The sequence below is a fragment of the Ceratotherium simum genome, chromosome 33 (assembly GCF_057802395.1).
Source record: "Ceratotherium simum simum isolate JZ-2026a chromosome 33, ASM5780239v1, whole genome shotgun sequence".
NCBI lineage: Eukaryota > Metazoa > Chordata > Mammalia > Perissodactyla > Rhinocerotidae > Ceratotherium > Ceratotherium simum.
In genome coordinates this window covers 11,331,330-11,344,101 of record NC_141932.1, presented here as the reverse complement: position 1 = coordinate 11,344,101, position 12,772 = coordinate 11,331,330, and the positions used below count along the sequence as shown (strand labels likewise).

At 49.1% G+C, this 12,772-nt stretch overlaps 1 protein-coding gene across 2 annotated transcripts; it reads right to left on the bottom strand.

Annotated features, from left to right (window-relative positions):
* Positions 1–335: 335 nt before the first annotated feature.
* Positions 336–4,735, bottom strand: KLK7 (kallikrein related peptidase 7). 2 transcript variants are annotated; one of them, XM_087421286.1, is made up of 6 exons: positions 4,663–4,735; positions 4,413–4,420; positions 4,060–4,199; positions 3,555–3,802; positions 3,135–3,271; positions 336–1,128 (listed from the first exon to the last, which is right to left on the bottom strand). In XM_087421286.1, the coding sequence occupies exons 1-6, from the start codon at positions 4,733–4,735 to the stop codon at positions 973–975; spliced, it is 762 nt and encodes a 253-aa protein (XP_087277412.1). In that variant the 3' UTR covers positions 336–972. The 2 variants fall into 2 exon arrangements, with proteins under 2 accessions (XP_087277412.1, XP_004440391.1); XM_004440334.3 differs by lacking the exon at positions 4,413–4,420 and having other exon boundaries at positions 4,060–4,219.
* Positions 4,736–12,772: the final 8,037 nt, after the last annotated feature.

The following is a 12,772-nucleotide window of genomic DNA, read 5'->3' as shown; positions in this document are numbered from 1 at the left end:
CACATCCCCTTCCTGATGAAATAAGCATATTCTCTCTCTCCCTTCTCTTCCTCTCTCTCTCTCTCTCTCCCATTTTACAGATGAGGAAAACTGAGACCTGGGAAATGGAGAGAAGCACACCCCTGGACAGGGAGGCAAGGCAAGCGCTCAAAAACAGATACAGTTTTCTTTCCAGTCTCCCTCACTTCAGGGTCTCCTCTCCCCAACCTTAGATCTTCATAGCTTTTCCACCTTTATTTTTCAGGTTATAAACATGCACCCTACATCCACAGGAAAATAAATGGAAGGAAGGAAGCACCCCATGACTACCACTGAATGCAGCTTGGCACACAACTTTTCAGATTTTATTCTGTGAATATTTCATTTTACATGGTGAGGATCACATACATACATATTTTTTCATCTTCCTTTTTTCATTTGGCATCACAGAGCATAAACATTCTTGCACTAACACTAACAACTCTGCATAATTATTATCCTTAGCAGCCTCCTAATATCCCTGTCCCAATCTGGCCTATTGTTTCCTTAAGTAATCCACTAATTTGGGACATGTTCAGTGTTTCCACTATTTTGCTGTGATAGATAATGTTGCAATGAATTCAAACCTTTCTCCACACTTTGGATTTTTTTTCAGCAGTAGTGTCTTCCCAGAACGAGAACTACTGGGTCAAAGGTGGTGAATAAAGGTCTCAATTCACCTTACCAACCCGCCTACCACAAAAATGGTATGATTTTCAGTTTCAGTGGTTGAGACTACTGGTTTCACTGCATCTTTACCAGCACTGAGGTTTTTGTGTTTCTTGTTCTGGTTTTAGGTCCTTGCTAATTTGATTGGTTTACACACATGGCATATTGTTGAAGTTTTAATATGTCTTTGAGGAGAGGTAAAGCCAAATATGACTGTAGGTCATCAACGTTTCTGTGAATTTCCTGTTCAGGGCGTAGGGATGGAGAGATGCGAGTATGGAGGCATTAGCGATGCTTTCTTATGGTCTCCTTTATCCAACCGATGTACTTGCAGACTTGGGTGTAGACACCTGGGTCATTGGGTTGGCCGCAAGGGAAAGTTCCCCAGGACACCAGGCCTTGCAGGGTCCCTTTGCACATCAGTGGTCCCCCTGAGTCACCCTGGAGGAGAGACAGGAGATGAGCTTGGGCTTCAGAGCAACCAACACAGAGGTCTCACAAACCCAGCAGTTAGGAAGTCTTTCTCCGGCCAGCCCATAGACTTCCACACTGGCCAATGGGAAGACACTCATTGCCTCTGGGGACCAATGAGAGAGCAGGATCATATTCCCACGGAGAGGGCAAACCGGGTTCCCTGAAGACATTGGCTTGAGCCCCGTCCAATGGGACCAATCACAGGGAAGGGGCGGGGCTTCTGGGGGTCAGAACCCCATTTATTTTCCATCCTTAAGGACTCTAGGGCGACGCCACTGGCAGAAAGAGCATTATCTCCAGGGAATGGATACATGCCGCTTGCTCATGCAAGAAGGACAGGGTGGTTCTGGAAAACGGGGGCAGGACCAAAGACATAATTCACAAGGCCCAGTGCAAAATGAAAACGCGAGTCCCCTTGCTCAAAAATTAAGAATTTCAAGACAGCAACAGGAGTGCGTTAACACAATCGTGGGACTTTTCTGAGCGTGGGGCCCTATGCCACTGCACAGCTTGCACATTCATGGAGCAGACCCTCACTAGCAGAAAAGGGGACCCCCCCATTCTCTAGGACACACATCCCTGTCCCCTCACCCCTATCCATAGCACACACCATTCCACCTCCCCTGAAAGCTGAGGGTGCAGATGTGAGCAAAGGGGGTGGGGGCACACGGAGGAGAGGGATGCAGAGAGGGAAAGAGTCAAACAGAAGGGGAAGAGAGAGGTAGAGAGAAGGATGGAGAGAAGAAAGGGGAAGGAGGAGGGGGACGAGGAAGCAGAAATATAAGGGCTGGGTAAAGAGGCAGAGAGAGAGGCAGACAGCCCAGAGAGGGGGAGGGAGTAGGGGAGAGAGAGGTGGGCGGGGAGAGAGGAGGGAGGGGGAGGGGAGGGGGAGGGTAGAGAGGGGAGGGGGAGAGAGGGAGGGGGAGGGGGAGGGGGAGGGAGGGGGAGGTGTATCTATCTCAACACACAGAAAGAACACAGAGGAAAACAATGAAATGAAATCAAATGTAAAGAGGGAAGTGGGAAGACCACATTCAGAGCCAGAGAGGCTACAAAAATTAGGAAGGAGAGCAAAGAGGGCAAGAGATAGTTCTTTGCCCAGGACCTGGACCCGGACCCGGGTGAGGTGAGTGAGAAATTAGCTTCCGGCATGAAATCTCAGTAACTGCGATAAATTCTATTGTAATGCAGTACCTTAAAAAATCAAATTTAATATGAAAAAAAAAATCCATGCCAAACACGATACCCCAATTTTAGATAAAGACAGGGTCAACACAGTGCTGCACTGAGCCATACTGGAGCCTGAGGCAAATGGAAAATTCAGGAAGACTGATCGTTCTTTATTCAAAATTCTGATATTTTGTTCATCTTGGACTTTTTGGATGGATTTTTGTTTTTTTCAGTCTTGCATTAGAATATGATTTATCTTGGACCGGCCCCGTGGCTTAGCGGTTAAGTGCGCACGCTCCGCTGCTGGCGGCCCGGGTTCAGATCCCGGGCGGGCACCAACACAGCCTCTCCGGCCATGCTGAGGCCGTGTCCCGCATACAGCAACTAGAAGGATGTGCAACAATGACATACAACTATCTACTGCGGCTTTGGGGGAAAAAATAAATAAATAAAACTATAAAAAAAAAAAAAGAATATGATTTATCTTGATTACTGAGTGTCCCTCTCCCCCACCTTGAAGCTAGTGCCTCACTTGCCTTCCCCTAGTCCTGGGCCCTCTTTCCCACCCCCAGTCCCTCCCAGTCAACTTTCTGCCCCAACCCCAGGGCCCCGCCAGCCCCCTGGGCTCCCACTCTGACCTAGGCAGAGAACTGTGTAGAGAGCGCTAGGAAAACTGGGCCTCGAGGTGAGAGGGAATGCTCAAGACCACGGCCAGGCCTACAGATTTTGGATGGAGGGGAAGACTGGGCTCTGTGCTGAGGAAGCAGCCAGGGCCCCAGGGCCGCGAGGGAGGGGGGTCTCACATTGCAGGCGTTGGTCTTGGAGTTGGGAATGCCAGCACACAGCATGGAACTTCCCAGCAGGTCCTTGTAAAACTTCTTGCATTCCTGGGAGGAGATGAGTCTGACATCTGTGCACCGGAGCCCCGATGGGTAGGTCTCTGTTGGGGGCGGGGGAGGAGGGAGGTTAGTCAGATGCCCGGGCCTGTGGACCTCTGGGTGCTGATGGGGAAAGGGTGGGGGCCCTGGACCCTGAAGGAAGAGGGGCTGGGGGGCTCAACACTAAGGTCATGAAAAGGGGCCTGACTCCTGGGTCTGAGGGAGGAGGGGCTGGGGTCTTGATTCCCAGGGCTGAGGGAGGAGGGGGCTGGGGACCTGGACTCCTGGGTCTGAAGGAGGATGGGGTAGGGCACTAGGGCTCCTGGACCACAGAGGCAGCCTCACCAACAGGGCTGGTGGTGGTGCCCCAGCCAGAAACGGTACATGTGGTCCCAGGGGGATCACAGCTGGAGGGCAGGTTGACTTTCTTCACACTTGATGACAGTCTGGCCCGGCTATTTAGCTTCACAAGCATAATGTCATTAACATGGGTCTGCGTGGAGTAGCTGGGGTGGCGGAATGACCTTGTGGCCCTGATCTTCTGGGCTCTCGGATCATCCAGCTGATCGCTGCCCATGTGCACGTTGTACTCACTGAGAGAAAGGAGTGACATTCAGAGAGAGATGGTGTGACTGAGACAGGGGGACAGAGACCAGAGAGAGGGATAGAGACCCAGAGAGGGGGGACAGAGACCCAGAGAGAGGGGACAGGGACCCAGAGAGAGGGGGACAGAGACCAGAGAGAGGGAGACAGAGCCCAGAGAGAGGGGGACAGAGACCAGAGAGAGGGAGACAGGGACCCAGAGAGAGGGGGACAGAGCCCAGAGGGAGGGCTGGAGGCGCTGACCCACCTCATCATGCAGTGGGCGGCCGTGAGCACCCACTGCTCGTTGAGCAGCACGCCTCCGCAGTGGAGCTGATCACCCCTGAGCAGGGCCACCTGCCAGGGCTGGGAGCCTTTTGGACATGGGACTCCATCAATAATCTTATCCTCGCCCCTGTCACGCTCAGCTGGATAGAGAAATGGAGAAAAATGTGGGTAGCAAGGGTCAGGGGAGGACAGAGATGGAGACAGACAGACAGAGAGGCATGGAGAGAGGCAGAGGCAGAAATGGAGAAGAGTGCAGAATAAGGGGGAGATGGAGATGAGAGACAGCGAGAGTCCGCTCAGACGCCCAGGAGGAGCGTCTTGTCTGGAGGCAACCCCAGAAGCTGATGGGAGAGACACTGAATGCAGGAGACAGGGCCTGGAGGGCAGAGACCCCAGGAGTCAGAAGGAAGCAGGAAGAAAGGGGGCAGAGGCAGAAGAGTCTTGTCCTCTGTGGGATGACGCTGCTGGAGCAGCGAGGTGTCCTGACTTAGGGACTCCTTGGAGACAGCGGGGTCCTGGAAAGGGTCAGGGGGGATGCTGGAAGGCCCAGGGGCAAGGTCAGGCCTGCCCGTTCAGCCCTCACCTTCTTGTCCAGCGGATCCCAGGACTAAGGACAGCAGTAGGATCACCACGGTGGAGAGAAAGGATCCTGCCATGGTGGCTTCTCTGAGCCTCTCCAGGCCGCCGGGCAGAGGAAGGGTCTCTTCTGCTGGACTAGGAAGGACAAAGAGCTCAGGCAGCAGGAGTCTGGGCCCCCAGCCCCTCCTCCCCCAGACCCGGGAGTCCATCCGTCAGCCCCTCCTCCCTCAGACCCGGGAGTCCATCCCCCAGCCCCCCTTCCTCAGACCCCTGAGTCCGGGACCCCAGCCCCTCCTCCTTCAGACCCGGCAGTCCAGGGCCCCCCTACCCGCTTCCCCTCAGGAGCAAGAGTCAGCTACCCAGCCAGCCTCATCTCCTTCACCCTAAATGAGGCCCATTCTCACCTCAGGAGAGTCTGATCTGACTTGGGCTCCAGACTTGATTGGGAGCCAAGTGTCTCCAGCCCTGTGCAGGGCGGCCCTCTTATACCACCCCCGCCCCCGCCCCCAGCGTCCTGGGGTGCAGGTGGAGCTGGTTCTGGGACACCCCATTCCTGGATTTGCAGTTATCTTGAAGCCCTGAGGCAGCTAAAGCGATTGGCCAAAGTCTATTCTTTCTCCACCCTCCCGCTTGAGGTCCGGGTGGGGGCAGGAGCCAACTATTTTGCCCCCCTCCGCCCCCCCCGCACATTCTGACCCCACCATCCCTGGTGGCAGCTAAGGACAGAGGGACCAGATACTGGCTCTGAGGGGCGGGAGCAGGCTTCAAGGAAAAGCAGAGCTCAGGGAATGGGCTTTGGCCTGAGTCTTCCGCTGTGGCCATTTTTCTCACCCTCACCCCCTCTCAGGGGTGGCCTAGACCCTACACCCTAATTCTGGAGAGCCTGTGGGAACTTGTCCAGTCTGGATCCCAGTCATGTCTTTGAGCCTGAACCCATCCCAGCCCTAATATAGGGGTACGGATTAAAAAGAGAAGGCTTTCCCTAACTCCACCCTACTAAATGCTTACTGTTACCAATTATGTCTGTGTTCTCATATGATACATAGATTTCTGTACATATGTATTTATAACAAAAATGTCTGTACTAAACATTCTCTAATGTAATCTTGTATTTACTCTATAAAATATCCTGAACAATTTTTCCTCTTAGTACTTTTAGATCATTTCTCCTTTTTTAAAAGGGTTGCATAAAATTCCATACAATGGTTGTATCCTGATTTATGTAATCTGTTTCAAATCGAAGTACATGTGGAGAGTTTTAATTATAACCATGCCGGGATGAACTTCTTTGTGGGTTCATCTTTGCTCATTGTATTCATTTAAGAAGTATCCATTGAGCGTTTACTCTGTGCCAGAAACTATTCTGGCTCCTGAGGGAGCAGCAGTCAATGAAACAGACAAAAATTCATTCATAGAGGCTCTTGTTCTAGTGGGAGGAGACCGTGAATACAAAGAGAAGTACATAAAATATAAAGCTTGTTAGGTGGTGGTAAGTGTTATGGAGAAAAATAAAAGCATGGAAGAGAGATGGGGAGATTTTGGTTCCCTCCACTCTCAGGGACGCCTGTGGTTACAATCTTAGGAAAGATAATTGAAAAGACTGCACATGATGGCCTTTAAACAAAATCTTGAAGGAGATGGTGGATAGATCCATGTAGCTAATTGGGGGTAGTGAGTTCCAGGTGAGTTAGGTAAGAGATGTGCCTAGAATGTTCTAGCAGGGAAGCCATTTTGACTGGAGCTGAATGAGCAAGGGGAAGAAGGGCAGGTAATGAGGTCAGAGGCATAACAGGACCCGGAACACATGGGAACTTGGAGACCAATGTAGGATGTTGGCTTTTACTTTGAGTAAAAGATGGGAACCATCTTCTGATTATTACTAGAAGGCAAATTCCTAAAAGTGTTGGGGCTGGCCCAGTGGCGTAGTGGTTAAGTTCGTGCTCTCCGCTTTGGCGGCCCGGGGTTTGCAGGTTCGAATCCCGGGCACATCCCGACGCACCACTCATCAAGCCATGCTATGGCAGCATCCCACATACAAAATAGAGGAAGATGGGCACAGACGTTAGCTCAGGACCAATCTTCCTCATGCACATAAAAAATATATATTCCTAAAAGTGACTCCAACTTCTAAATCAGACCCAAAAATGTGATTCATTTTTCAGCTCTGAGCCCAAATCTTGTCTCCTTATATCTTGACTTCAACTCAGTTCTACCTTTGTCCTACAATTTGAACCCCCCGTAGACATTATTGTTGCCTCCCCAAGCTTGCACTCCTTCTGCCTTTCTATCAGAACCCCGATTTTCTTTGGATAATTCTTTATCCTCATTATGACTATAAGTTTTACTGTACCAAGCATGGAAACCATATTCTGCTTGCTAGTGATTGGTTTAGAAATGGACATTGGGTGAAGGTCTGGCCAATGAGGAGTGAGGGGAAGACTCCCAGGCACTTCTGGGAAAGGCTTTCTTACTTCCAAACAGAAACACTGAATGAAGTCTTTTTTCTTCTTATGGCTGTAAATTCTGGAACTGTGGCTGCCCTCCTGGGACCAGGGGGAGAAGTTGCTGGCAGACCAAGCCAAAACACTGCAGATGGCCTAACACAGAGACGCAGATAATTGGGGCCTTTGAGAAGGTCACTGAGCTGGTGAATTAACCAACTATGGAGACTCTTCATCTCATGACTTCTTCAGACTTGCTTTCCGATTTTCAGTTTCTTGGTCCCCACAGCCAAAATCTTCCTTAGTAAGACCTCCACACTGAATCCAAATCTCAACTCAGACCCCAAATCCGATCCCAAACCATGAATCCCAATCCAATTCTAACTTGAATCTATATCTTCTAACCACATTCATCAACAAACCCAACTCTACCTCCAGTCCTAGCTCTCTCCAGCCCTCCTCTCACATCCTCTCTCAGACCCAATCCTTTATATGCTCAATAAATACATATTGAACACCAGCTGTGTACGAGGCTGGGCTATGTGCTGAGGATACCATGGTGCACAAACCTGGACAGAGTCCCTTCGTTCAAGGAGCTGATAGTCTGGTGTAAAAGAAAAATAATCAAATCATTGGTAAACAAATGTAAAATTACAACAATAATGTGTGCTCTGAAGGAAAGATACAGAGTATTATGAAAGCACTTTCAGGGGGGGTCTTGAGCCAGGTAGTGACAACGAGCTGAGTGTGAAAAGGATGGTAAGCATTACCTAGAAGAAAGTGGAAGGAGCCTGGAGAGTGTATCTGGTAGAGGAAACAGCATGTGCAAAGGTTCTGAGAAGGAAGGGGAGTATGGATGGAGTTCAGAAACCAGAAGTTGGCTGGAACCAGACAGTGAAGAACCTTGTATGTCATGGTGAGTTTGACTTTATCCTGTGGACAATGGTGAACCACTTGGACTTCAGTCAGGGAATAATATAGCAAGATTTGTATTTTCAAAATATCAATCTGGCTGCTATACGAAAAATGGATTTTAAAGGGATTGTGGAGGGCCAGCCCCGTGGCTTAGCGGTTAAGTGCGCACGCTCCGCTGCTGGCGGCCCGGGTTCGGATCCCAGGCGCGCACCGACGCACCGCTTCTCCGGCCATGCCGAGGCCACGTCCCACATACAGCAACCAGAAGGATGTGCAGCTATGACATACAACTATCTACTGGGGCTTTGGGGGAAAAATAAATAAATAAATAAAATTATTAAAAAAAAAAAAAAGGGATTGTGGAGACATGAGGAGGCCATTACTGTTGTCCAAATGAGAAATGATGATGACTTGGATGAGGCCATTTGGGAGGTGGAGATGGCAATGAGTGGATGGATTCAAGATGCATTTAGCAGAGAACATCAACAGGCCTTGGTGATGGATTGAATGAAGTTTGTGGTGACGGAGGTAGATGGTAAGGCTTCACGATCTCTTGCTTGACGGATGGTGATGCCATTCATTGAGAAGGCATGGTCATACATGATCAAGAGCTTACGGGAGGGTGAGAAAGACCTCAGTCTCTGACTTCAAGCGTAATTCTAACTCCAGTTCTTACTTTGACGCAACTCGCAACACCAATCTTGACACAAGCCCAAGTCTTAACCCGAAACTTCAAATCATATGCAGTCCTAACCCTCAGTTCTGTTTTATCCTCGACCAACTGCAATTTATACCTCAACTTGGAACCTAAGTCCTGACTCCAAATATCAACTCACACCTCAACCAACCTTTTTTTTTTTTTTTTTTTTGGTGAGGAAGATCAGCCCCAAGCTAACATCCATGCTAATCCTCCTCTTTTTGCTGAGGAAGACCGGCCCTGAGCTAACATCTATTGCCAGTCCTCCTCCTTTTTTTTCTCCCCCCAAAGCTCAAGTAGATAGTTGTATGTCATAGTTGCACATCCTTCTAGTTGCTGTATGTGGGACTCGGCCTCAGCATGGCCGGAGAAGCGGTGCATCGGTGCACGCCCGGGATCCGAATCCGGGCTGCCAGCAGCAGAGCGTGCGCACTTAACTGCTAAGCCATGGGGCCGGCCCTCAACCAACCTTAAGTCTCACTCTTGACCTGAACCTCGAACCCCTAACCACGAGCCAAACTCACCCTTTACCCAAACACTGAATGTCACCATAGCCTCAGTACCATACCTGACCCCATGCACAACTCAAACTTGTCTCCATCCCTGTTATATTCCAGGAAGCCCACATTGAAAGCCTCCTCATGAACCCATCCCCACTCACATCCCACGCCAATCCTAACACTCTGACCCCAATCGCACCCCCATTCTCACTTCCAGCCCATTTTCTACCTGAAATCCCATCCTGATTTCCAACTCTTTCCCCCACCCCTTCATCAACTCTACACACCACGTTGACCCTTTGTTTCACAAAAACTCTAAAATAAAGTCTACTAACGAACACCATCAACAATATGGTTGATCCCATATTGACTAAATTCAAGCTAAGTCCCCAAACCTTCGGAGACCCCCACTCTCATCAAATTCAAAATCAGACCCCAGAACACAGACTCCTGATGCCACCAATTCCACAGCAAGACTCTAGCCCTGAAAGGTCTCAAACTTCCTGACTTGGGTCCCAAATCAGACCCAGGCCATTTGATCTCACAGCCTCATGACCCAGCAATCTCTATCTTTCCCTCCTGGCTTCCCAAAGAGAGGAATTTTGGCAAGACTTCCAACTGGCTATCTACTGCCTGAATCTTCATCCCTGGATTCTCCCCTCAGCCCTCTGCCTCCTCAGCATTCTGTTAGAAAGAGGAAAGGAGTTACACTTCTCTGGAGCCCTGCTAGTCACTCCTCTTCTGCTGTGCTTTGCTTATCTGTCTTTCTGTGTTCTTCATTATTTAATTGATTTTATTGCTAAACGCTGGTCTTCACAAGCAGATGTTTACAGATGTTTTCTTCAGCACCCAGCCCAGACCAGGGAACATAGGAGGTACTTAAATAAATACTAGTATGCAAACCACTGGCGCCCACAGATTTGCCAACCTGAGACTCAGTTCTTCCTTGATCCCTGAGCCATTCAGCCACGGGATGCGATAGAAAGAAGTTGGCCTCACAAGTCAGACCAACCCAGGTGTGAATCCTGGTTTCCCTCCCTGTGATTTCAGGTAAGTGACTCAATTTTTCTGAGCCTCACTTTGCCCCTGTCTAAAGCAGGGGAGAATAATCTCAAGAAAAATGGGAAGATTAAATAAAATTATGAGAGGAAAGTGGACGGGCACATAGCAGGCATTGAAGTAATAGTTGCCTTGCCCCACCAGCCAGGGAACGAAGTAGCTTCCATTTCTTGTGTATCTACTGTGTGATGTGTCAAGTGCTTTTCAAACCTCATCTCCATTCGTCACATGGGGCCAAGCGAGGATTGTCTTCCCCATTTTATAGATGAGAAATTGGAGGTTTAAAAGAGGTTAGATCATTTGAGCAAAGATATACAACTAAGAAGTCAGAAGAGTCAGAATTTGAATGCTGGGCGTTGCCATGGTGTCACCATTGCACAAACCCACACTCTGGGACACCCTCACATACCCTCAAGATTAACTCAGAACCCCATGGGCTTATTATTAATGATGCATACCCCCATGTTGGTGACAGCCCCAAGTCCCAGTCCTTCTGTGCCCTTTGGGTTTAGCACCTGTTCCTAAGTCCCACCCAGACACCCAGCTTCCTACTTCCCTGGCCCTCAGATCTATGCTGAACCTTTGCCTGATGACTCATCCTCCAGCTCATGATCACACCTGAGAACTGGCATCTGGCTATCTTGCCAACTGTGCCTTGCGCTGAGGGGTCCTGGATACTGTGACCCTGGAACCATCTGATTCCACCCTTTGTGTTCTGAAGGCCCATTGTTTCAGACTTCCTGGATTCCTTGCCTCCTTCTTTCAAGAGCAGCTCCCCACTTCTTTTGGGAAGCTGTCCCCTCATTCCATATAGTTCTGGTGAAACCATCAATCACACTTCTCCAAACCCTTCCACTCACCACCCACCCATTGGGATGGACACACCATCCAAGCCAAGCCAATGAGATCACTGCTTCTTCCCTGGCAACAATGATTGATCCAAGGGGTGGGCTCAGTTCAAGCTGGACCAATCAGAATTCTTCCCTGGGATTAATATCAAGATGCAGTGAGAAAAGGAGATCTTTGTTTCTGCTGGGTTTGCTTAACTGGGTCTGTCTGTAGCTGCTATGCTCCCTCCATGTGAAGAAGTCTGTCTACAGAGGCTAGAATGAGATCCACAGAAGAGGGAAAGAGGGCCGGCCCCGTGGCTTGGTGGTTAAGTGAGCGCGCTCCACTGCTGGCGACCCGGGTTCGGATCCCGGGCTCGCACCGACGCGCTGCTTCTCTGGCCATGCTGAGGCCGCGTCCCACATACAGCAACTAGAAGGATGTGCAGCTATGACACACAACTATCTACTGGGGCTTTGCAGGGAAAAAATAAATAAATAAAATCTTTAAAAAAAAAAAAAAAAGAAGAGGGAAAGAGACAAACAGAGATGAGAAACAGCTCATACATATGGGAGAGAGAAACAGAGACAGAGAGAGGGAGGCAGAGTGACAGATAAAGTGTCCCAGAGAGACAGAGAGAGAGTTGATTGGCTTGTCACCATTTCAAGTACTGAAGGCTCTGGTACCCATGTCACTTCCTCTGACATCATGAGCCAACCCCACGGCCTTCCTAGCCACCTGAGCCAACCAATGCCCTCTTATGTATAAGCCAGTTTGAACTGGGGCTCTGATGCTTGTATCCAAAACTCCCTGTTTGAGGCAGAAATAAGCTCCCTGGATAACTGGATCCTGCCAGCTTTCGTCCAGGCCTGGTGCTCTGATCTCCTGCCAGACTCCACAGTCCATGATTCCATTCCTGAATTTATGATTGATCTTGGACAGGTCCCTTCCCCTCCTTGACCTCAACCACCCTCCTCTTTTATACCATAAATCAATTTTCAAGTCCTCTCTGGTTTATCTTCCATTGGGGACATTTAAATATCACCTGAGAGCCGGCCCCGTGGCTTAGTGGTTAAGTGCGCACGCTCCGCTACTGGCGGCCCGGGTTCGGATCCCGGGCGCGCACCGACGCACCGCTTCTCCGTCCATGCTGAGGCCGCGTCCCACATACAGCAACTAGAAGGATATCCAGCTATGACATACAACTATCTACTGGGGCTTTGGGGGAAAAAATTTAAATATCACCTGAATATTGGGTGATATTAAGGAATTATTAACTCTGCAAGGCATGATAATGTAAGGTGGTTATGTTTAAAAAGAATCTATCTGTTGGAGTAGGGGTTGGCAAACTTTTTCCATAAAGAGCCAGAGAGTAAATATTTTAGGTTTTGTGGACCAAGAGACAAAATCGAGGATATTATGTAGATACATAATAAGAGAGAAAATAAATTTCCACACATTTTTTAACTGATGAAATTCAAAATACAATAATAATCATTTAGTACCAATTTTTGTCATACAAGCCTATTAATGAAAAAAATGGAATTCTTTTCAGAGGATAACATCTTGCATCATTAGTGTTCAGAATTAGTGTTCCCTGTCATCAAACTAAATAATAAAAATTATATTTAGTTCTTGGGATTTGGCTTACCAGCTGTAGTTTGCTATCCTCTG